Raw genomic sequence first — 22,040 nt, forward strand, 5'->3', positions numbered from 1 at the left:
GCCGCATCGGGAAGTTCATATCGCCCTAAAAAGGAGGTTTTATGTGAGTTTTTCTTTATCAGTTGTAGCTTATTGTCGTTGCATTGGTTTCCTTTTCTTTTATCTTTATAACACTTGGGAGGCTGTCTGATCAACTCATTATTCATTCGCAATTCTTGCGAATCTCGAATTTTCCAGTGCATGTTTCGATCCAGCATTGTGCATTATGTTTTCTTTATATTTCTGCGTGTTTCTTTCTTTTCTTGTGTGGTCTACATGTTCCAAGATGCTTTATGCCTATTTCTTCCATTTCAATTCTTCGATCTATGGTTCTGGTACTATGGTTTCTCTTTTCGCTAGATTTCTGGAATGGACAACTTTTGATCCCTACTACACTGTTGTATTGGTGTTTGCTTTCAAGTTAAGATCGTAGTCCGATACAGTAGGGATCAACATACCCATGGTGAGTTCTGGAATAGAAGTAAACGTCGAGCGAGGTATATAGGTAGGTAGTTTTTCACAATTATGGAATCCCAGAGCCCAGACAGTCAACGCTGCGGTGGATTGGATCGGATTGATTGACTTTGTCCACGGTTCGGACCTTCCTTCCTTCCCCATTCCCATTAAGTTTAAGGTGCTCCGTTCTTCCAAGGGTGTCAACCCAAATGGAAACGAAAGAGCGTAGTCGGGCGAGGATATTACCGGACTACAATACCGTAGCTTTATTCCCTTCCTTTCCCCCGTTCCCTGTCTACGCATGTGATTTCCTTTCTGACCGGTTGGGGAAGAGCCATCAGGTTGGGGGGTGGGGAGCTGTGGGGATGTTGTATGGCAGGGACTCGGGGCAGCAGGGTCCGTCGTCCTATGCTATTCTATTCTATTCTATTTGGAGGGGTGTATATATACGGTGGGTATCATTTTCACAAGAGGGTTTGCGGAAAGGGCGCCATTGTTACTACTAAGTAAATTGGAGATAAGGTTCGAGTGTTGGGAGGGGAGAACGCGCTGGAGTTTGGATTACAACAGGTATTGATTGATCGGTTGATTGCATGACATGATTCGGACGCGCTGGGGGTACAGTACAGACGGTGGTGGTATGTGTGGGCACACTTGACATTGGTAGCTTGGAGTTATGTTATCGGAAGACCAAATAAGTAGATCCTGAGAAAGTAGAGTCGCGGATAAAAGAGCACAAGCGGGGACGAAAAACAAAAGAAGAGTAGCAGATTCGCTCAATAGCGGTTGGCAATATGGAATGAGATATTCAAGGAAGATGATAGGGCCAAGGTAGCCAAGGTTAAATTGAACGCCTGGTTCTGCACCGTAGCCTGGTTGTAGGGATGGCTACAGCCATCCTGTTGGCCGAAATGGGCCCTCATTTGTGCTCGATATCGTTGTAGGGACCTGAAGGTTAGAATACACCGAAACAGGATATATGGGTGGGTGTATGGGTCAAGAGGTAAGGGTTCAAGATTCGATCAGGAAAAGCTATGATTCGGGAAAAGCGTCCAGGATTCGAATCATCTCCTTTGCTCGGGCTGGGTCTTCAACAAGCATATTACGTTGCTTCATGACCATGTACAGCGTGTCGACCACCTTGTTGAAGGAGGATGCCGCTCCTCTCTCTTGTCTGAATCGGACAAGGCTGAGGTTCTCTTGTCGTCCCTGCTCGAGGTAGCTGCAGAATTCGGCTGAAAACTGGACAGGCCGGAGGCGGAGGACTACATTCACAAATCAATACTAGTCCGTGGGAGATTTACACGCTGATAGATATCGACTTACGGTTTCCTTCGCCAACGGTACCATAAATGACACGTTTGTCACGGTTGAGATAGACATCCTGCATGCCGTATTTCTTCCAATCCCTGAGGATTCTGTGCACGTCCTTGCGGGCTTTCGTCGTCGATGTGTTGAGTGCGACGACTCGAGTCGCCGGCTTAAAGTGGAAGACTCGGGCAAACCAGTTCTGGCTTCTGCCGGGGTTCGGTGGTCGTTCGGGAAGGGGTCGAATGTTGCTGTCATCTGTGTCAAATGTATGCTCAGGCTCCTGAGTCTGTTCAAGTAACTGGTTTGTTTCTGCAGTTTCAGGCTCTACGACTGGCAATGACTGTAAGCACGAGTGTATACAAAGCTGGGGTCAAAGGAAACTCACCTGATTCACGGTTTAGTGCACTTTTGCTTGCTCGTCGGTTGATCAAGCGCCGGAAAAAGCCCGTTTTGGGCTTTGAGGGCGACGGTTTCTCGTTCAAGCTGGACTCTACATTCGTCCCGAAGACATCCGTTGGAGGATTGACATCATGTCTTATCACGGTCTCCGAGCTTGGCTGTATTGGGCGAATGTGTGCCGAGAGCCTGGTAGCCTTGTCATTGGAGGTGTTGTACTTATTCGGGAGCCATGACCATTTTCTGTTGTCTGACGTTCGCGTGGTGCTGCGCCGAGGTGATCCGGGATTCTCGGCGATAGGATCCAATTCGCAAGGTATGCGACTATGACGCGAATTTACAGAGGCAAATCTTCTGGTGGGTGAAGCTCCCTGGTCGCCGTCAGGGGCCATCCTATACCCATCAAGCGACTGTCGCGCTTCCTGAGGAAGCACATTTTGGCTTTTCTGAACCGGCAGGTGCTTTGGGGGGTCGATTGACTGTACGGAGCTTTGAGGCACCATACGGATTGTCCGCTTGCCTTCACGGCTTGTGCGGCTAGAGGGGTATTCAGTGTTTGACCGGGGCCCGGTTGTTCTCTGGCCTTCAAAGGGATTAATGAGGCTATCCCGATCGCGGTGGTTAGCAGTTGGATTCGAGGGCCGGACGAAGGGATCAGCAGGAGCGGTAGAAACGGGGCGTGCATTTTCGCGCCTGTCCTTTCGATGAAGCTCATCCTGCTCTATCAATCTGTCGAGGTGGCCAATCACTGCAACGAGGTAGCCAGGGATGTCCTCATTTCCGCCCTTCGTAGAGTGTTCAATCAGTCTGCGTCGAGTCTCTGTAAGCTCCGCCACTGTATAGGGCTTTGGTGATGAAGCTGTAGGCAAAGGTTTCGGTTGCGTGGTGGAAGTCTTGGGCGTTATCGTTTGTTCTGAGGTTTCGGGGCTGGCGATGGAGACAGATGTTGCAGGTGTTTCTGATCCAATGCAAGTACTGGTGGTCGTGCATCCAGTGGATAGCGAACTGCCATTGAAAGCTTCCTCACATATTTGACTAAGTTCATGGGACACCTTGCGCGCGTCCTCTTTCCATGTGAAGTCACTGGTCCTCAGCTTCTTCATCTGAGGACAGTTTTTGATTGTCACTCCTGCACCCCGGACCACGGTAGGTGGGGCTGGAAGCATCGGGCTGCTGTTCGGGTCAACGAACGGATCATCCTGAAGTTCAGAAACCAAACTATCGTCGCTAGAATTCGCTTTGACTTCTCGAGTTCTCACACGCGAAGTCTTCATTCTGACAGAAACGGATCCCTGGGAACGAGTTCGAGCATGGCGAAAACATACGTTACGCTTGTAACTGGCCGATCGTGGGGTCGGCGTACCATACAAAGCTCGACGGGATGATTGTGACGCTTTGGACTGGAATGATTTCATGGAAGCAACTTTGAGTCTCTTGTTGCGGCTCACTATAAATGGGGAGCTAGGTGGGCATTCAATATCCTGGCATGACGATTCCTTGGTCGCCGGCTCGGGCACAGGAGGAACAGGCGGTCTCTCCAGTTCTTCATATTCGTTTACCCCGTTTCGATAGATTGTGATTTGAGCGAATTCAGCTTCCTTTAACTCAAAGTTATGTTTCGGAGATCGGAATGGATCATAGCTCTCCACCGTGGCACAAGACATTGGTTCTCTGATGGATCTTCTGGAACGTATTCCTGTCTCTTTGATCGAGGCCTGAGATTGCTTTCTGGAGTGATACTTGGTGTGACTGTTTCGCTTATAGGCACTTCGTTCCTCAACTCTCGATATATGATGGTAGTCGCTAGCTGAGTACTCCAGGGCCTGGCCTTGATAGTTCTCCAACTGCTCGTTTCGGAACTTGACTAATGCATTATAGAACATTCGCTCTTGAGTCGGTCTGTAGCGGGGAGACACGTCAGTCTAAATATCACTGCCAAGTCTCAACATCAAGGATCAACCTACTCCGGACATAGTATTCTTTCAATCAGCACCTCTCGATGAACATCATGCCACAATGTTTGGAGATTCCTTAGTAGATCAGGGTCAACATCTTCTCTATGGGAGATAGGTTCACCGCAGTCATCGAAGGATAGCGGCGGAGCAGGTCCCACGTAATGTTTCGTCATAGCCTGATGTAGTTTCTCATACTTTTTGAGAAGCGGATGCATCCATATACCTTGCATGTTGATTCGTTCTTCAGGTCGCTTCTGCAGAATACGCCTGATGAGATCTGCAGCCTCAAGACTTACTTCTGGAGGTATGTCAAACTCTGCCTTCTTGACCAGACGCAGCGTGTTGGGTAGATCGCCCCCATCAAACGGAAGGAAGCCCGTCAATAGAGCATATAAGATGATACCGCAGCTCCAAATGTCTGCCAAATCGCCCCGATACCTCCGGCCATGAATGATTTCTGGTGCAGCATAATGCGGGCTACCACAGGAGGTATTGAGCCATTGATTCATGGGCTGAAGAGCGGCCATTCCAAAGTCAGCCAGTTTCACGTTACGCAATCTGTCTAGCAGGATATTCTCCGGTTTCAGATCGCGATGGCAGATATTGAATCGATGGCAGTACCCAAGGCCTGCAATAATCTGTCGAAACAACCGTACGGCTTCTGCTTCCGGAAGAGGGCCATGCTTCTCGACGTATTTGAACAACTCTCCTCCTTCAACATACTCCAATACCAGATATCTTACGGACCAGAAGTTAGTGAGTAATCCAGAAAAGCACTTTGGGCTCACCTACAGTTCGCCGCGGTTTTCCCAGACATCGTACAAACTGATAATGTTGGGATGCTCGATGAGCTTCATGATAACCACCTCTCGCTCAAGTCCCGATGGAATATGCCGCATCCCCGTCCCAGGAAAGTGACCTGCCTTTCGATCCATACCGGCAATGCTCTCACTCTGCGTCATGGCTGCTGACTTTTTGGACACGATCTTGATTGCGGCAGTTTGTCCGGTGAGTGCATGCTTGGCCAATCTTACTTGACCACTTGCGCCACTGCCGAGGGTTTTATCGAGCTGCCATGGTCCGACATGCGTCTTGCGTTTTCCTCTATTCGAAGCGGTTGAGGTGGCTGAGATAGTCGAGTATCGATTTGTGGTAGGCCGCGAGCCGGCCACGGGCGAAGCGTAGTTCATCTCCGCATCAGGCTTGGTGGATAATGGACTGGTGACGACGGACACCGGCACCGGTGAGGGAGCTTGATAGTACCGTCCTTGCTTCATCTGCTCCTCCTTCTCTTCCCTTGGGCTTATGTATCTATTGACTCTTGTTGTGGCATCCATCAGTGGGGTCCGCATTATCTGGGCACTCAGGTAGACGTGATTCTCGTCCATTTCCTCACTCCCGTTACCCGATCTAGCACTGCGAGGTGACTTGCCTGATGATTGGCATTGGACTAGGATGCTGTGTTTATTTTCCGAGATGTCAAGCCAGTCGATTAGGGGAAGTGAGGCTTTCCTTGCTGCGCGCGGACGTCGAGGTTCAGGAGAGACACGAACTGACGCGAGATGTCAAGTCACGTATTCACACCACACAGAGGGTAAGAGAGAGGGAGAGACAGCACGATGGTCTTTGACGTGGATCCGGTAGGCGTAGACGTGTGAGTATCTGAGTGAGTTGTCGCGTCCCTGTAAGTGTGTGGTTAGTAATTTCCGGTCGACAGTCGTCAGCGAAACCTCATGTAGCACATGCGGGATGAATCCACGACGCGACTTCCGATATGATGCAGGCCGTAAGTAGTGGGTGGCGTGACGATTGTTGCTATCATCAATGATGGGAGGGAAGGACGGGAAGGCACTAGACAGTATACATGCAGATGTGTGCGTTGGTGTGTGTGTGTGTGTGTGTGTTTGTGCCAGCCAACTTTCCTTTACCACCCATGCCCCACGGGTACATACTCGAACCACCAGAAGCCAAACAAACACGGTTCATCCACTTGGTCTGGAGCATACCATGGAGAGGCAAAAGCCCGCGGAATGGCTAGCAAGCGGTTTGTTTATGTTCAGCTGAGGAATCCTCCTGGTTGGATGGTATTGCCGCAGACCTCGGTGGAATGCAGCCTCAGTACTCTGAACTTAGCTGAAGAGACTACAGAAACCCTCGGGCAGCATATGGTGTCAATCGTGATGGTGTTGCCTGGTGTATTCAGTCCTGATCTACATTGACTTGTTCGCGCGGTGTGCTGTTGAATCTTTATCGGTGGTAAGGCTCACCATGGCAAGCCAGACCCAATACTCACCCATATTCTCGCTGCTTTTTCTTTGCGAGAGAACTCGCTGTGGAAAGAGAAAAAGTTGAAGAATTTACTTTGGCGCTGCTCTGGTCTGTTGGCGCCTTTGCGCATTCCTCCCTTCGTGCCCCAAAACCAGGGGTAGCGACGCACGATTGGATGACCACAACAAGATACATACCGGCAAGAAACCCGTTTCTCTCGCTTACCTCCTTGACTATGCCGCCACGAAGCTTACAAGTGTAAAGAGCAAGAGAGATGCACCGTCGAAACTACGTCGAGATGAGGGGTAATGCGCTTTCGGATAACCGTCCTTTCCTCATACAGCCGAGCCTCTACTGCACACATTGAAACAAACATCCGCCAAATCTGCTAGGGGTGAACCCATTGCAGAGTCTCGGAGGAGGGACGGAGTAAAGCCGATTGACAGCTCCAATTAAACAGCCTCGCATGCAATACCGGCTGCGGACACGGAGATATCGTGCCTATCAAGTCCGTGCGTGCGTCAATTACACTATAGGAAGTCATAACGATATCACCAGCTCTGCTCTGTGGTGGGAGCCTGGCGCTGAAATCACCAATGCTCTTCCCCGATTTCCGCCTCTTCGACATCTAGCCCATCCACAAACCACCTCCCTTCGCCATTCCCGTCGGGTCCAATCAGCACATCATTCCCACTCATCATGCGCTTGGACATCTTGCCCGTCTCGCGGTCGAACGTCCAGTCCTCCAGCCCGTAGCAGCGCTTCCAGCGCAGTCCGTCTTCGACGTCCTGGAACTCGTACCAGAACTGCACGGCGATCCTGTTGTCCGTGAAGGAGAACAGCTCCTTCCGCAGGCGGTAGTTCTTCTCGCGCTTCCATTTCGCGGTCAGGAACTCGACTATGCCTTCTGTTCCGGCGAAGAATGAGGTGCGGTTGCGCCAGATACAAGTCGGCGTGTAGGCCTGTGCCACGCGGACGGGGTCCCTGGATCAATACTTGTGAGTTATGGACTATGTCGCGTGTATATTCAGCGCCAAAGGAAGTTGCAGATTATGATGTTGAACATGGTATATCAAATTCGCCTCCAGAAGACGATCACTTAAACAGAGTATCGAGGTGCAAGTCCCTAGTGCAAATCCATCGAATGGTCAAGGGGGCAGGATGCGCACGAGGCGGCGTGCTGCAGATAGGGAGAGGGGGACCATCTCAATTCTTGCAAGCAAGGGGGGGGGCAAATGTGTATGCATGATGATGTCTGACTCCTCCATGCCAGCACTAAGTCTCACTAATGGCTATTCCTGCCAGAAGGTGAAATTGAGGTACGTGTCGAACTCGAACTCGATGAATTTCAAACAGGTAGACACGAAAACGAGATGAAATCATGGCATATCAGAGCGATAAACAATCCGGGCCAACTCACTGAGTATTCCACAGGTTCTGGGCTGCTTTGACCTTCTTCCGTGCCGATTCTTCCGTAAAGGGCGGCTTGATGTCGGCCATTGTGAATTCAAAGTAATTTGATGAGGGGTCTCTACTAGGTTGGTAGATAATGAGAATTGTAGCAGGCAGCCTTTGATGTGTTACGTATAGTTGGTTGTTGAGATTGACTCACGCTGACACTATTCCTGGTCACGTGTTTATACTACACCGGCTTATGTTTCACAGTATTGGATATCAAATTTTAGTTGCGAGCTAGCATAATCACTAGTCAAACTGCGAGCTTTGGAAGATAGAATGACATAGCCGGTTTGCTTCTGAGAGAGGTATTGTATGTTGCAGTATGGTTTACTAGTATTTCAAGTTGCCATTCAGTTCTTGCCTTTGAGTCATTTGGCAGCGTTAGATATATATTCCCGATGCAGCGCAAACACAATAAATCATCTCCAAGCTCATCGTTGACATGTAACAGTTCCATCGAAATTTTGACCACAACCAACCCTTATGGAGTACAGACCGACCTACTGGTTTCGCTTAGGTTAGACCAGAGCGCTGAAATCAAGCAGTGATCAAGAAGAGCCCGAAAACCACATCGGACTGCTGCCTGCATGCATGGATTAACTGCAAGTATTGACTACTAGCACATGGGAGCAAGCACCCCTCACGGCTGGCATATATATCACCTTTTGTCAGCAGAAGAGCGTCAGGATATCCAGACAGACAAGATTCATCCTCCACAATACATTTGTTGATATACTTTAGTCGGTTTTGCATGTATCCGTGATGCCCCCTTCGTGGAAAATACACGACTACACCCCCCTTCCCCAGTCACCAGATCCATCATCGCCACCTCGCCGCCCGCAATCCATAAAACGGGCCATCCATGCCGTCGTATTTCTGCTAGTCGGGGCCGTGGCCCTTTCTCAGCTTCGTCCGGATCTTCCTAGATCTCGCTACGCTAAGCGACATGAACAGCCCCGTTAAAACGAAGGCTCTACTTCCGCATGGAATCAGGTATAAACCATGCATGCCTGATCGCCGGGACAGCTTGTGACGGTCTATTCAGATTACACCCACCGAACAGCTCATATACCACCCATGTTTCGACGGCTACCAATGCGCCCGCTTGGAACTCCCCATGGACTGGAACCGCACCGACGGTCAAGGAGCAAAAATCGCACTCGCAGTAACGAAACTCCCCGACAAAGTGCCAGTCACCGATCCAAGATACGGGGGTCCAGTCTTCTTAAATCCCGGCGGCCCGGGGAACTCGGAAGTCGCCATGGTTCTCAACAGAGGGAAATACATTCAGACCGCGGTGGACTCTGCACAGGCGCCGAATGAACCAGAAGAGAGCCGTAATGCAGGGCCCAAGTACTTTGATATCGTCAGCTTCAATCCCCGGGGAATCAACAACACCACGCCCGTCTTCTCCTGTTTTCGGGATACGGCCGCGCGGCAAGCGTGGAAGCTGCAGACGGAGGCGGAAGGTATTCTCGGCAGCTCTGAGGGCGCCTTTGACACTCACTGGGCGCGCCACGAGGCCCTGGGGCTCACCTGCACTCAGCTGCAAAGTACAGGTGATGGGATGGAGGAGGCCGGCGGTACATGGATCGGACGGTTCATGAACACCCCCACCCTTGGTGGCGGATATGGTCGAACTTCTTGAACAGCATGGCCAGTGGCGAGAGCGTGAAACGGATCGGATCCTTGCCAATGCGCGCAAATGGGGCTCGCGGGTGGACAGCGACGCGGTGGAGGCCATCCGCCTGCGCAACCGCTGGGTGCCGGGCCATGAGCAGCTGCAGTACTGGGGAATCTCGTACGGAACGGCCCTGGGCGCCACGTTTGCCGCGATGCAGCCCCATCGCATCAAGCGGGCCGTGATTGATGGCGTGTGCGACGCCGATGATTACTACGCGGGCGCCTGGCTCACGAACCTGCAGGACGCGGACGCGGCTTGGCGGTCTTTCTTTGAGCTCTGCTCGGCTGTAGGACCAATTGTCTGCCCTTTTGCTCGGAAGGGTGAGGACGTAACAGAGGCTATGGGCCGCTATGCGAAGCTTCTGGCGACGCTCAAGTCGGACCCTGTCTCAGCCCCGGCGTCGGGGGAGCGGGGCCCGGACGTTACAACCTATAGCGATGTCAAAACTCTAGTGTTAAATGCTGTCTATACGCCCATGGAGTCATTCGAGCAGGTGGCTCGACTTTTGACGGACCTCGAACAGAGGAATGGTTCTGCGTTTGCGGATTACAAGTATCAAGCACAGGGGGGAGTCACCACACGCAGCCATGTGGTTCAAAGGGTCCCAAGCCGTGTGTAGTTCCAGGTGAGAATCGCGACGACGCGCAGACGAGCATTCTATGCTCGGACATGACGGATATCGGTAAAACATCCAAGGATGGGCTCAGAAGCTACTGGCATACGTTGCAGAATCAGAGTGAGACCTTGGGAGATAGTTGGACTGAAATTCGCTTCAGCTGTATTCAATGGAAGGCAAGGCCAAAATGGCGGTTTGAGGGTTGAGGGTAAGTCATGATTCGATAAGTCTTAAGATCATGTATCAAACGCTGACTATGGACGCATGATACTCCAAGGTCCAATTGCCGGCAGCACATCTTATCCGGTGTCGTTTGTCGGAAACGCCTACGATCCTGTCACGCCTCTTCGAAAGTCAGTTAGCCACTATTTTTTTCGAGTCCCCACCAGGAATTGCAAGATCTAATGAAGCCCACCGCAGTGCAATCACGATGGCAGAACGGTTTCCCGGGTCGGCTGTACTGCAACAAAATTCAGTGGGAGTAAGTGCTGTACCACGCGGTTTTGCCACAGTCTACAGTGACTATACACACTGATACTGAATCAATACACTGCAGCATTGTAGTTTGAGCGGCCCGTCCTTGTGCACGGGCAAGGTGACTCGAGAATACTTCCAAGCTGGCGACCTCCCTAGGCATGGGAAGGTTTGTGAGGTGGATGAAAAGCCTTTCCATGTCCCTGGTCTTCAGCGACGCAGCAGTCTGCCAGCTGCCGATCTTGCTTTGATGTCTGCTCTGCGATCGCTGGCGCACGATGAGGGCTTTGCCCAGAAAAGTCCAATGCGTGGGTTCTTTTGAGCTTGTGGCCGGATTGACATAGCGCATGCCATGTCTGCAGAACCGCTGGTAAAGTTTTACTTCCTTCTGACCATGTGCTCATCAATCATGGCTGCTAATCATGTCTCTGTGTCAAGGTAGATGATAATCAAACCTCTGACAAGAACACAAGTGACACCCGCGTACCCCTACCCTCAATTTCAGCGTCTAGACATAGTCTCATTGATCTTGTATCCTGCGCGTAGGCACGTGTAGATCAGTCCCTGGTTGCATCGGACGCGACTTCACTTCCTTCTAGAATCCAGATGCTGTATAATCATAGTGGAGACGACGGTGTTGCCCCGGACTGGGCCTGTCTTGGATAATCCTGGCGATTGGCCTGGAAGTCAAGACCGAAGCCCAAGACACTGAGCCTCAGATACTGGGATCTACAAGGACTGACCTTGATTCAAGTCTACATACCTTAGGATTGCATAAGCATCCGAGATTTGCCGTTGTGGCCAACAGCAAAAATCTTATCAGATTGTACCTTTGGCTCACATCTGAAAAAATTGATTCCTTCGTGGCGAGTATGGCAGAGGGTGTGCTTGATACCCACGGTAACGATTCCTAACTTCCGGGATGCCATCAAACATGTTAAGCACTGCCTCGGAACCAGGGGTGCTTTGCCCGAATAGTGCGGCGGGAAGGGAAAACCAAGCACCAAGGTTCTCGGGTTCCAAGTTGGTTACGTAGTGGCGGGGCTTGGCGTGAATGGGAGATTGAGTAGAAGATTCCATCCCTGCGAGCAAAAGCCGTGGACATTTAATTGGGTTGAGATTTACCTCGGAGACCCACAGTCATCGCCATTTGTGCTGCTCCGCCAATGAGGCTTCTTGCTCGGTAGTAGTGGGATCGTTTCACGGGCTCAGCTGCAGACCGGGGCCTGTGTAGTTGCAGTACTTGAGGTAGGCGATGGATAGTATCAATGAAGAAGCAATGCCGTGTTTTTCGAGAGGGAGGAGAATTGTAGTCTTGTGGTGAGTCTGTCGGTAGCGAATATATGATGAGTGGGTATGAGATACGGTCTGAGAAGTAATCGTTTGGAGGCTGAGCCGGTGGGAGCCATTGATCTTCAAGGCGATGTCCGAGGAACCGGTATGGCCTGAGGAAGTGACTGAAGCCGTATACACTGCTGTACCTGCATCTGGAATTCAGCCCTGGGATTGTGTTAGAGGTCCGAGTAAGGGAATAAGTTCCGCGTCACTGCAATTAGCCTTGCTTACCGATTGTGGTATGCAACGCGCTCGAGACTCCAGGTATGGATGGAACAAGCATACGGCGATGACATGAGCACAAAAGCCAGCTGAGTCATGATATAACGAGGACTAGAACCTCTGAACACAAAATTGAGTGTTATCAATCAGCATCCCGATCTAGACAATGACGATGCAAAGAGGACGGAGGTGGATTTGTCACCGGCGGCGGTCTAGATAGTAGAGATATCGGCGGTGGAGAGGAGAGAGAGGTGGGGGGGGGACAATTGGCGGGGCTCTCTCAGTCTCAGTCTCGGGCGGTCTTCTTGATAATACACTTCCCTCTCAACTCCATCCCTCCAATGATCCAATTGATTCGGTATCTTTCTGCTTCGGATCACCTTATGGCGCCTTAGACGGCCCGTCGCCGCGTTAATTCGCTGGCCTGCCAACAGGCGCGCCTTCCGACAGGAACCATCCCTAAAGCCATCCACCCATCATTCCCACATATATTAACCCGCCACGGGCTCCCCCATCCATCCGGTTCCTTCTCTCTCTCTCTCTCTTTTCTCTTACGTATATAAACCATTCTCCATCCCACTTCTCTCAATTCATCCACAACTATCTCACTTCACTCTTCTTCACAAACACTCACCACCAACACAAACAAACAATCCATCACAATGTCTGGCCTCAACCCCGGTGACAGCTTCCCCTCCGACGTCGTCTTCTCGTAAGTTCATTCTACTTCAGCATCATCTTCCTTCCCTTGCGTGTTCCGACAATATCCGGCAGCCTTTTATGCCTTGCTTCTTAACCTGGCAACATTCCCACTAACTCGCCTCTTCTTGATAGCTACATCCCCTGGACTGAGGAGAAGGGTGACATCCAGGCTTGCGGTATCCCCATCAACTATCACGCCTCCAAGGAGTGGGCCGACAAGAAGGTCGTCCTCTTCGCTCTCCCCGGTGCTTTCACTCCCGTCTGCTCTGCTCGCCACGTCCCCGAGTACGTTGAGAAGCTCCCCGAGCTCCGCGCCAAGGGTGTCGACGTCGTTGCCGTCCTCGCCTACAACGATGCCTACGTTATGAGCGCCTGGGGCAAGGCCAACAACGTCACCGGTGATGACATCGTACGTTTCATTGGTTCCCATTAATCTGATTCAATGACTAATGAGATCACAGCTCTTCCTTTCCGACCCCGAGGCTCGTTTCTCCAAGAGCATCGGCTGGGCTGATGAGGAGGGCCGCACTGGCCGCTACGCCATCATCCTCGACCACGGCAAGGTCACCTACGCTAAGCGCGAGCCCGCTAAGAACCACCTCGAGGTATGTTGAGCTTACTGTTTGGTGAGATTGAATTAGTACTAACGTTCATCTGCAGTTCTCGAGCGCCGAGACCATCCTCAAGAACCTGTAAATGCACCAACGAATCATAGAGGTTGCATGGGCTTGATAGATGGCGTTGACCTTTAGCTGGTGGGATAATGACCTGGAAAAGAGGTAATAGAAAAGTCATGTTAGAGCTAGACTTCCCACTAGATAGTTGAAGAAATTCAACGCATTACGATGCTATGAAATAAAACCTGATCCATTGTAAACAGCAATTGACTGATGATGTCAGGAGTATTGAATCGTCGACGTCGAAGGCGTGGTCTAACCAGTCAAGAATTTCAGACAGACCGGTCTACAGACAAGATTCAGGGATGGAACTGTAGCTGTAAGCATTTAAGCAAACAATTAGCCTGGAATGATCTACAGCCCCAATTGAACCCATCCCAAGCGTCTAGATTAAGCAATTTGAGCATAAGCCCCTCCACTGGCTGTCATTGGTGCGTGCCTTTTTGTGTGTGGCTGTTCGGCCGGCGGGAGCGTGACGACGCTAAACCTTTCCATTTCATTATTACATAGCAGACAGGGATTAGAGAGGCGGAGAGAGCGACCACAAAAAAAGCTTCAATTACTGCAGTCAACCACCACCTTACCTTTCATCTTCCCCGCACCTCATTTTGTTTCTTTCCCTCTCTCTCTACCCCTTTTACTTATTATCCTTACAAGACCTCTGATCCATACAGCGGCCACCAATGGCCTCCAACCCGCCCTCGAAGAAGCGTGCCTTCCCAGCGGCGGGGAACACCAGCAGCAGCAACAGCAGCTATAAGAATGGAGGATTCGCCTCAGCCGCCGCCGCCCGCAAGCGCGCCAAAACCTTCGACGCCCGCACCCTGGCCGTGCAGACCTCCGACGCGGCCCTGTCGCTCTCGGGCGAGCTGGACGCGGCCGCCTACGTCGAAGCGCGGGAGTTCGAGATCCGCGCGCTAGAGGCCGGCATGCAGCGGTCGCGGGCGGCTTTGACAAGCCGGGCCTTCCAGAAGGTGCCGCGGTCATTGCGCCGGCGGACGGCGAGTCATAATGTGAAGAGGGTGCCGAGACGGTTGAGGGCGAGGGCGCGGAGAGAGGTATTTACCCCCTTCCCAGCTTCTCTCAGTATTGTGCGATGTGTGTTGTTTTGGGTGATGAATCTTTTGTTCTTGCTCCTGGGAGTGATGTCCATTTTTTATTAACCTGTTGTCTCTTTCCCGGGGGTAGATGATAGAAGACAACACGCCCACCGTAAGCTCACGGACCCGAAAACCCACCGAACAGATGCGGATCCGCCTCGAGACTGCGCGCCGGCTACAAGGGCTGAACGCCCGGACGAAAGCCAAACGGGCCCTGCGTCGGACCCTGCGGGCCCGGGAGTTGAGAACTCAGCTTGAAAACGAGGGCGGAGGGAGCCATGCGTATGAGATCGCGCCGCGCGTGCCCAAGATCAAGAAGAATCGCCTCTCCCGGCCGCTGCCGCCCGAGGCCCGCTACCGCAAGCGCCAGCGCTGCAAGACCTGGTTGCCCACCCATATGTTCCATGCCAAGCGCGCAAAGATGACCACTTCCCTGGATCCGTTGTGGCGGTTTGCGGTGCCGTTGTCGCCTACCGAGAAGAGTTATCGGCCGACGCATCGCGCGAGGGGTACTAGGGGCTGTGTGGCGTGGGATATGAGCTATATGGCTACGGTGCAGTTGGAGGGGACCGGGGCGGGCGTGGAGGCTGTTTTGAAAAGGTTGGGGGTTGGCGTTGCGGGGGGTGATGATGGTGTGCAGGCCTGGGGGGTTAGGGGCCGGAAGTGGAGGGAGGGGAAGAGGGGCCTGAGGAGTTGGGTATTTGAGGCCGCGACGGGGGATACAGAGGGTAAGAGGAGGAAGCCGATTGCGGAGGTTATGCTGGTGTGGTGTGCTGCTGCGGCTGAGGTGGGTGGTGATGGGGATGTGGACATGTTGGATGTTGATGCTGAGCAGCGGAAGAAGAGCAAGAAGCAGCAACAGCGCAAGAAACTCTGGATTCGCGTTCATCCGTCGGCTTTCCTGCAGCTGTGGAACGAGGTGCTGGCGATCTCGAAACAGATGAACCCGCCGGTCATGGTCGAGGACCTCCGATTCGAAATTGGTAGTATCGAAATCACGGGGCCGGGCTCAATGGAGGCGTTGATCGCGTCCCTGAAGCCGGTCGTCGCTGGTGGGAAGTCATTCGCAGTGAAGAGTCCAGAAGTTACCTGGGGCTCCTTGTTGGGCGTTTCTAATGCTGCCTCTTTACCGAGGGATGCGCTACTCGCTTTTTCCGTCTCTGACCCCCGGTTGAGCCACCCTCCGAAGACATTGAAGCCACCAACTTCCGAGAGTGAGATGCAGAATTTGGCTGTTCTACTCTCGACTTGGCATCCGGATGATACCCAGACTGCCCCGGCTCTTTTCGATCGTCGCGCACGTCTGGCCGCCGTGCGTCAAATGCCGAGTCAGAAAGCCATCAACCGGCGACGCTCAGCAGCTGGACCGGGAATCACGCCCCCTACAAAGGATACAGATCCAGAGATCCCTGTCATCGTCCTGGCGTGTCGATCGCCTGTGCAGTCTAAGGATAACAACGGTCCGGGAAGCTGGACCGTGCTGCTTCCGTGGAAGTGTGTGCTCCCCTTCTGGTACAGTCTGATGTACTACCCGTTGTCAAGCGGAGGCATCCCCCGATTCGGAGGCCTCAAGGAGCAGCAACAGCTGGCTTTTGAATCCGGAGGCCCCTGGTTCCCCGGTGACTTCCCTGGAACCCGTGCCGGGTGGGAGTGGGGTCTACGCGAGCGAGATGAGGCGAAGAAGGCGTGGGAGCGACGGCCGAAGGGGCGCCGAGTCGAATTCGACAGCCTGGATCTCCGCAACGGCCAGAAGGGCGAAATCGGTAGAGGTTGGGCCTGCGACTGGGAGAGACTCGTCCAGGGCCCAGCGAAGGACGAGGATGCACAAACGAAAGCCAAGCAGGCAGATACATTCATAGAGGATGCTGCTGGGGCTAGTACTACTACAACAACAGCCACAGCCGATGACCAACCGCCACTAAACATCCACCAACTCTCCTCATCCCAGGCCTTGCGGGCTCTGAGCGATTCCTCGATGAAAGTCGATAATGCCGCGCTCGCCACAGTCCGCATCTCCCTCGTCAGCCGTGGCACCCCAACGCCTCGAGCCCGGATCTACCGTCTCCCTTCCAACGACCCAGATCTCAAACGACGCTGGGTCTCCCTGGCATCGAAAAAGCCTGAGCAAGAAAAAGATTCCCGCATCGCTACCGCTGAGGACGTCCAGCAGCGCCTCGCCGCGTCCCTGCTCACTCCCAGCGCCGATAAGGATGCTCGTCAGGAACATCTCCCGCTGCCTTCTGAGGCCGATCTGATCGGGTTCATTACGACGGGCAACTACAACCTCGCGGAAGGCAAGGGAACGGGCATCGGATCTATCCAGGTGGTCAAGGTTCGGAAGAGCACGACTCCGAGCAAGGAGAAGGTGCAGGGGAAGAAGAATATGTGCATTGTTCGGTCTGCGGGTGAGCTGGTTGGACGGCTGGGGTATTGGGAGCTTGTCTAGCTGGGATTTACTGTGCTTGCTCAAGATATGCATGCGGTCATGGTTGTTAGTGAGGAGTGGGATTCGGTGTTTCATGATACCCCAGTAAATAAGTGGACTGATTTTATAGAGTGAGATGATTGACATGGTTGATGATTTTGCATGATATTTCGAGGCGATGATGGATGGGTTGGATTACCTTACCTGGTGCGTAGTTTCTTGGGTTGAGTTCTCTTCGATGTACTATATATGCTATTGCTGTGGTCTGCACTCTGTCAAGATCTTGACGTCTGATTGCTCAGGTAAGCCAAAAAAAAAGCAGTGAGGAAACCCAAATCTACTGCCATATACACAGACACATGATATGAAAGAAAAGCACAAATCGGATCTATTCATAAGAATCAACATAGCTAACAATACACACACACACACACACTAACACTCCTCTCTCTCTACACACGTACACGCAAGCCCAAGATTCCCTTGATCAGGCCACTATAACATCGGGCCCCCAAATCCCCCAAGCCCGGAGTTTTTTTGACTCGTTTCTCTTTGAACCACGAAAGCATCCCTCTCAACCCACAATCCGATCCACAAACGCCTCCTCCATCTTAGCGACCTCGCGCTTGAAGCTCTCGACCTCCTTCCAGCAGTTCAACGGCCGCCGGTCATTCAACCGCAGGCAACCAACGACATCGGCCTTGGCCTTCTCGACGCCCTCGTCCAGCTGCGCCAACCGCCGCCGGCCCTCGAGCCGGGCGCGCAGCTCCTCGATCTCTGAGTTCACCGAGTCGCGCGACACGTCCAGGTTGATCGGCTTCTGGTTCTCGGGCGCCGGGGCGGGCGTCGCTTCGCGGCCGGCGAAGGGGATGCGCGGCGCGTCCAGGTTCAGGGAGCCGGGAGGATAGGCGATGTTGGGGGAGGAGGACGAAGAAGTGGAGGCTGATGTGGAGGAGGCGCTATCTTTGACTTCGGCGAGGCGCTTCTCGATCTCGGCGAGGGTTTGCTGTTCGCGGGCGCGGAGACGCTCCAGTTCTTCCGAGACGCGCTCTTGGATCTGCAGTTCGAGGGCTCTGGCACGGGAGGAATCGGTCTGTTTTTTTTTAGTTGCTGCGGGTTAGGTATGGTTTGGTTGTGATGTGGTGTGGTGTGGTGTGGTGTGGTGTGGTGTGGTGTGATAATGGGGTTGGGGTGGGTTTTGAGTCGGTGGTACGCACCTCGGTGTTGCTCTGAAGGGACTCAACTAGGTTGGAGGAGAACTGGACGGGAGAGTTGCTGCATATGGGTAGGTATTGTTAGCTTGATGTGTACCTCTTTGTCTTTTAGTGGTAGGCGCAATCGGTCTTGCTGGGTGGATGGGGGGTGGGATAATAGCTTTGCTTAAGTTGAGTGGAATCCGGGATACAGGTGATGACGACGGTCATGGGCTGTTGTTCCCCGACCCATTGGCCGCGCAATTCCGGCTTATGCGCTTCGTCAAGCATAGGCTCATCTAAGGATACATAGGGGATATCATGTGCGTTAGAGACATCACTGCACTGACTACATACCTCGTGAAAACGTGTTTCGAGCCGGCCGAAGCCTCGGGCTTGGAGCTGCCGGCGCCCATGATGTGATGAATTGAGAGGGTTGTGTGTGCGGTTTTTCGTTAAAAGGGATGATGTTCCTTCAACCACAAGCGGACCGATGGCACGTTCAAGAGAAAGAAGGGCAAGGAGTGGCCGCTAAAATGCACGGGTCGAGGACAATTCCACTGGCGGCGGAGGGGATTGCATCTTGATGCTTCTTCGCTCTCAGCCGACTTCCGCCGGGGAATGGTCACGTGCCCTTAGTCAGTGAGGTAAGTTGAGTGCCTGAGCATTGTAGTGCCTGGGTGCCTGGGTGCCTGGGTGCCTCAGATCCTCTGATGCCTGAGTGACTGGGGTGTCATGTCAATGATCGGGATCTCTGCCCTGATGCCTCGGATCTTGGTGCCTAAGTTTGCCTGATCTCGTGCTATACTGTATTTGTCACGGATTCGAAGTCGCCTGATCCATTCGTCCTGATGGCAAGTTCTCTTTTGGCACAATCGGATTGATGCAGTGAGTGGCACCAGCAGAGGTCGCAGTGTGACGCTACCTACTTACTTACTCCCTACTACTTCCTACCTGCTACCATCATTCCCGGAACAATATCCTTTAAGGTTACGTCTCCTGTCTAAGGGTCCTGATGATCATCGAGATGCAGCTGACACGATCGACAGTGTCGTTTTGACAGCCTCAGGGGGGACCGATCCTTCGCTGCATGGTACTCCGTAGTTCTTCTTTCTCTCTCCATGCCCCAGATCAGAGGCATATCTGGAGATGTGGGAGGCCACATGTTTCTCATCAGGGGAAAATTACGCAAGATCCGAGGAATACCTGAGTGATACCGAATAATAGTGAGACCATCTTGGCAGAAAGGCCTCATCTTCTCCATCAGGTCTCTTCCATTTCCTTCCCTACTAAACCTCTTTTGCGCTCACCGGTGAAGGACGACCCAATCCTCCTCCCAGCACTGGTGGTTTCAGTACGTCATGGAATTCGGACATTTGCTCGCTACCAGGCTTAGAGTAGTTAGTCTATAGAATTGTTGGATAATGGAATACTGAATACCGTAAGCATCGGGAATGAGACTCGGGAAGGACAGGCAATGGCAATGACCGGCGAACCCGGCCTTCTCGTTGGTTTTGGGGGGGAGATTTTTTGCGCCCCGCGGCGGACTGACCTCATCGACCCCGCCATGAAAATGGGATAGTATCATCATTACTCTCCGTATTCCGTATTATTCTCTTCCTCGCACGTCTGCTGTTTCCTCGTTTCGTTTATTATCTTCCTGTTGCCCTTTCTTTCTCTCCACCTTTTTCCTCCAGAAAATCTTCCTTCATCTATCCATCTTCCCCTTCAACCTCTCTACTTCTATCTCTCTCCACAATCTTATTTCCTCTTCCGGCCTACAACTTTCCCCTCCCCCGGCCTCTTCCCCCTCCTACAAACTAACTCTCTCCGGGACTTCTCTCCCCTTTCTTTGTCCTCCTCATTCCCACGACGGACTCTCTTCTCTACTCTTTTCTCCTCCTTACACACACCCGGCCTATCATCATGTCTTCCCAACTACTCCAAGAAGCTGTGCGGATTGCCAGCCAGTTTGACTACCCCGCTGACGAGGTGCGTCGCGGTGTAACAGAATATGTGCGCGAGATGGACGAGGGCTTGTCGCAGGAGCACACCACCCTGAGCCAGATCCCAACATTCGTCACCTCCGTACCCAATGGCACAGAAAAGGTAAGATAACAAGACGGCTCTGAGACCTCCCTCCCTCCCACCACCCGGATGAACCCGGACCACAGCAGCTGACCAGAGACATGACAGGGATTGTATTTGGCTGTAGATCTTGGCGGCACCAACTTCCGCGTGTGCTCCATTGACCTCCATGGAGATACCACTTTCTCCTTGACCCAGTCTAAGATCATGATTCCTCGCGAGACCATGTCGTCCGGCACCTCCAAGGATCTTTTCTTGTTCTTGGCGCGTCAGATCGAGTCTTTCCTGCGCATTCACCACAACGAACACTTTGAAGCACACATCCGACGCCGCAATCAGAAGAAGGACAACTGCGAGGAGGACCTGTTCGACCTGGGTTTCACCTTCAGTTTCCCCGTTCGTCAGCTGGGCATCAACAAGGGTACCTTGATCCGGTGGACTAAGGGCTTCGACATCCCTGACGCTGTGGGTCAAGATGTCTGCGCGTTGCTTCAAAACGCCATTGATGAGCTGGACCTCCCCGTGCGTGTTGCCGCCCTGGTTAACGACACTGTGGGAACCTTGATGGCTCGCTCCTACACTTCTCCCGGTGCCACGGGCACTTTCCTGGGCGCCATCTTCGGCACGGGCACCAACGGTGCCTATGTCGAGAAGCTGGACCGCATCACTAAGATGCAGACCATCGAACACTCGACATACGATAAGTCTACTGGTGAGATGATCATCAACGCGGAGTGGGGTAGCTTCGACAACCACCTGAGTGTCCTTCCCAACACCATCTATGACCAGCAACTCGATGCGGACAGCAACAACCCTGGCGTGCAGATGTTCGAGAAGCGTGTCTCTGGTATGTTCCTGGGTGAGATCCTCCGCCGTGTCATGCTGGACATGCACCGTAACGAGTCGTTGGGCTTCCTCAAGTCCGGCGCATCTATTCCCAAGGAGTCTTCCCTCCATCGCCAGTGGGGCATTGACACTAGTTTGTTGAGCTTGGTGGAGGCCGACAAGACTGAGAACCTGGATCAGATCAAGACGGCCCTCAAGGATCACTTGAAGATCGAGAACCCTAGCAACGACGATTGCAAAGCCATCCAGACTGTGGTACACGCTATTGGTAAGCGTGCGGCCCGTCTGGCTGCCGTGCCTCTGGCGGCTGTTCTCCACTCCACTGGCAAGCTGCAGTCTGAGGATCTGGTCGATATTGGTGTGGATGGCAGTCTGGTTGAGTTCTACCCCAACTTCGAGGGTCACATGCGGGATGCCCTCCGTGAGGTTCCTGAGATTGGTGAGGCTGGTAACAAGAAGATCCGCATTGGTATCTCCAAGGATGGCAGTGGTGTAGGTGCTGCTTTGATCGCTTTGGTTGCCGGCAGAGAGGATGCCAAAAAGCCCAAGACAAGCGGCCTGCGCGGCCAGTAATGGGGGAGGATCTGGTGTTGCTTGATGGTTTTCAATGTTGCTTCAAATGTTTTGTTGGATTGAGCGGCCTTTTACTAGGGTATCAGGCAGTTGACGCCGAGTCTGGACTCGGACAACCCGCAAGGGGACTGACTGGCTGAATTCCGCATGGATCAGGTGTTGAAAGAGCGGCTGCGATGAAGGGAGGGTGCTGGATACACTATCATGTTTTACGGCGTTGCACAGCTTTTTGATTGGCACATCTTGTGAATATATCCTAGGTCTACTCGGTTGGGAATAACA

General features: G+C 52.6%; 7 protein-coding genes across 7 annotated transcripts; 4 read left to right on the forward strand and 3 right to left on the reverse strand.

The window, feature by feature from the left end:
• Positions 1-1,467: 1,467 nt before the first annotated feature.
• BO97DRAFT_454733 (serine/threonine-protein kinase) lies at positions 1,468-5,485 on the reverse strand (the record flags this gene model as incomplete). The annotated part of the gene is made up of 5 exons (XM_025699122.1): positions 1,468-1,700; positions 1,762-2,070; positions 2,132-4,041; positions 4,107-4,835; positions 4,890-5,485. The coding sequence occupies 5 exons, from the start codon at positions 5,483-5,485 to the stop codon at positions 1,468-1,470; spliced, it is 3,777 nt and encodes a 1,258-aa protein (XP_025550157.1).
• A 1,354-nt stretch (positions 5,486-6,839) lies between these two features.
• On the reverse strand, positions 6,840-7,935 carry BO97DRAFT_392992 (nuclear transport factor 2 family protein). Its single transcript, XM_025693900.1, has 2 exons — positions 7,786-7,935; positions 6,840-7,349 (listed from the first exon to the last, which is right to left on the reverse strand). Exons 1-2 carry the CDS (start codon positions 7,863-7,865, stop codon positions 6,956-6,958), a joined length of 474 nt encoding a protein of 157 aa, XP_025550158.1. The 5' UTR covers positions 7,866-7,935; the 3' UTR covers positions 6,840-6,955.
• A 650-nt stretch (positions 7,936-8,585) lies between these two features.
• On the forward strand, positions 8,586-10,919 carry BO97DRAFT_435595 (alpha/beta hydrolase; the record flags this gene model as incomplete). Its single annotated transcript, XM_025697740.1, has 7 exons — positions 8,586-8,693; positions 8,869-9,406; positions 9,492-10,078; positions 10,108-10,324; positions 10,401-10,476; positions 10,544-10,604; positions 10,680-10,919. 7 exons carry the CDS (start codon positions 8,586-8,588, stop codon positions 10,917-10,919), a joined length of 1,827 nt encoding a protein of 608 aa, XP_025550159.1.
• Positions 10,920-12,664: 1,745 nt separating this feature from the next.
• On the forward strand, positions 12,665-13,695 carry BO97DRAFT_444213 (peroxiredoxin family protein). The gene is made up of 4 exons (XM_025698436.1): positions 12,665-12,866; positions 12,989-13,265; positions 13,318-13,461; positions 13,517-13,695. The coding sequence occupies exons 1-4, from the start codon at positions 12,817-12,819 to the stop codon at positions 13,550-13,552; spliced, it is 507 nt and encodes a 168-aa protein (XP_025550160.1). The 5' UTR covers positions 12,665-12,816; the 3' UTR covers positions 13,553-13,695.
• Positions 13,696-14,138: 443 nt separating this feature from the next.
• BO97DRAFT_371402 (ribonuclease P/MRP protein subunit POP1) lies at positions 14,139-17,298 on the forward strand. The gene is made up of 2 exons (XM_025692816.1): positions 14,139-14,591; positions 14,722-17,298. Exons 1-2 carry the CDS (start codon positions 14,217-14,219, stop codon positions 17,077-17,079), a joined length of 2,733 nt encoding a protein of 910 aa, XP_025550161.1. The 5' UTR covers positions 14,139-14,216; the 3' UTR covers positions 17,080-17,298.
• Positions 17,299-17,497: 199 nt separating this feature from the next.
• On the reverse strand, positions 17,498-18,717 carry BO97DRAFT_393001 (Mic19 family protein). The gene is made up of 3 exons (XM_025693901.1): positions 18,609-18,717; positions 18,276-18,333; positions 17,498-18,151 (listed from the first exon to the last, which is right to left on the reverse strand). Exons 1-3 carry the CDS (start codon positions 18,665-18,667, stop codon positions 17,633-17,635), a joined length of 636 nt encoding a protein of 211 aa, XP_025550162.1. The 5' UTR covers positions 18,668-18,717; the 3' UTR covers positions 17,498-17,632.
• Positions 18,718-19,961: 1,244 nt separating this feature from the next.
• On the forward strand, positions 19,962-21,984 carry glkA (glucokinase glkA). Its single transcript, XM_025692817.1, has 2 exons — positions 19,962-20,360; positions 20,448-21,984. Exons 1-2 carry the CDS (start codon positions 20,178-20,180, stop codon positions 21,756-21,758), a joined length of 1,494 nt encoding a protein of 497 aa, XP_025550163.1. The 5' UTR covers positions 19,962-20,177; the 3' UTR covers positions 21,759-21,984.
• Positions 21,985-22,040: the final 56 nt, after the last annotated feature.

Source organism: Aspergillus homomorphus (assembly GCF_003184865.1).
Source record: "Aspergillus homomorphus CBS 101889 unplaced genomic scaffold BO97scaffold_25, whole genome shotgun sequence".
In the NCBI taxonomy this organism is placed as follows: Eukaryota; Fungi; Ascomycota; class Eurotiomycetes; order Eurotiales; family Aspergillaceae; genus Aspergillus; species Aspergillus homomorphus.

Bases quoted from the DNA above. Each gene is read 5' to 3' on its own strand.
- BO97DRAFT_444213 (XM_025698436.1), top strand. From the start codon at position 12,817: ATGTCTGGCCTCAACCCCGGTGACAGCTTCCCCTCCGACGTCGTCTTC. The intron at 12,867-12,988 runs GTAAGTTCATTC...TCTTCTTGATAG, and splicing joins CCCTCCGACGTCGTCTTCTC to CTACATCCCCTGGACTGAGG. The intron at 13,266-13,317 runs GTACGTTTCATT...ATGAGATCACAG, and splicing joins ACGTCACCGGTGATGACATC to CTCTTCCTTTCCGACCCCGA.
- BO97DRAFT_371402 (XM_025692816.1), top strand. From the start codon at position 14,217: ATGGCCTCCAACCCGCCCTCGAAGAAGCGTGCCTTCCCAGCGGCGGGG. The intron at 14,592-14,721 runs GTATTTACCCCC...TCCCGGGGGTAG, and splicing joins GGGCGAGGGCGCGGAGAGAG to ATGATAGAAGACAACACGCC.
- BO97DRAFT_392992 (XM_025693900.1), bottom strand. From the start codon at position 7,865: ATGGCCGACATCAAGCCGCCCTTTACGGAAGAATCGGCACGGAAGAAG. The intron at 7,350-7,785 runs GTGAGTTGGCCC...GTATTGATCCAG, and splicing joins CAGAACCTGTGGAATACTCA to GGACCCCGTCCGCGTGGCAC.
- glkA (XM_025692817.1), top strand. From the start codon at position 20,178: ATGTCTTCCCAACTACTCCAAGAAGCTGTGCGGATTGCCAGCCAGTTT. The intron at 20,361-20,447 runs GTAAGATAACAA...GAGACATGACAG, and splicing joins TACCCAATGGCACAGAAAAG to GGATTGTATTTGGCTGTAGA.
- BO97DRAFT_393001 (XM_025693901.1), bottom strand. From the start codon at position 18,667: ATGGGCGCCGGCAGCTCCAAGCCCGAGGCTTCGGCCGGCTCGAAACAC. The intron at 18,334-18,608 runs GTATGTAGTCAG...ACCCATATGCAG, and splicing joins TCGAAACACGTTTTCACGAG to CAACTCTCCCGTCCAGTTCT. The intron at 18,152-18,275 runs GTGCGTACCACC...AAAAAAAAACAG, and splicing joins CCCTTCAGAGCAACACCGAG to ACCGATTCCTCCCGTGCCAG.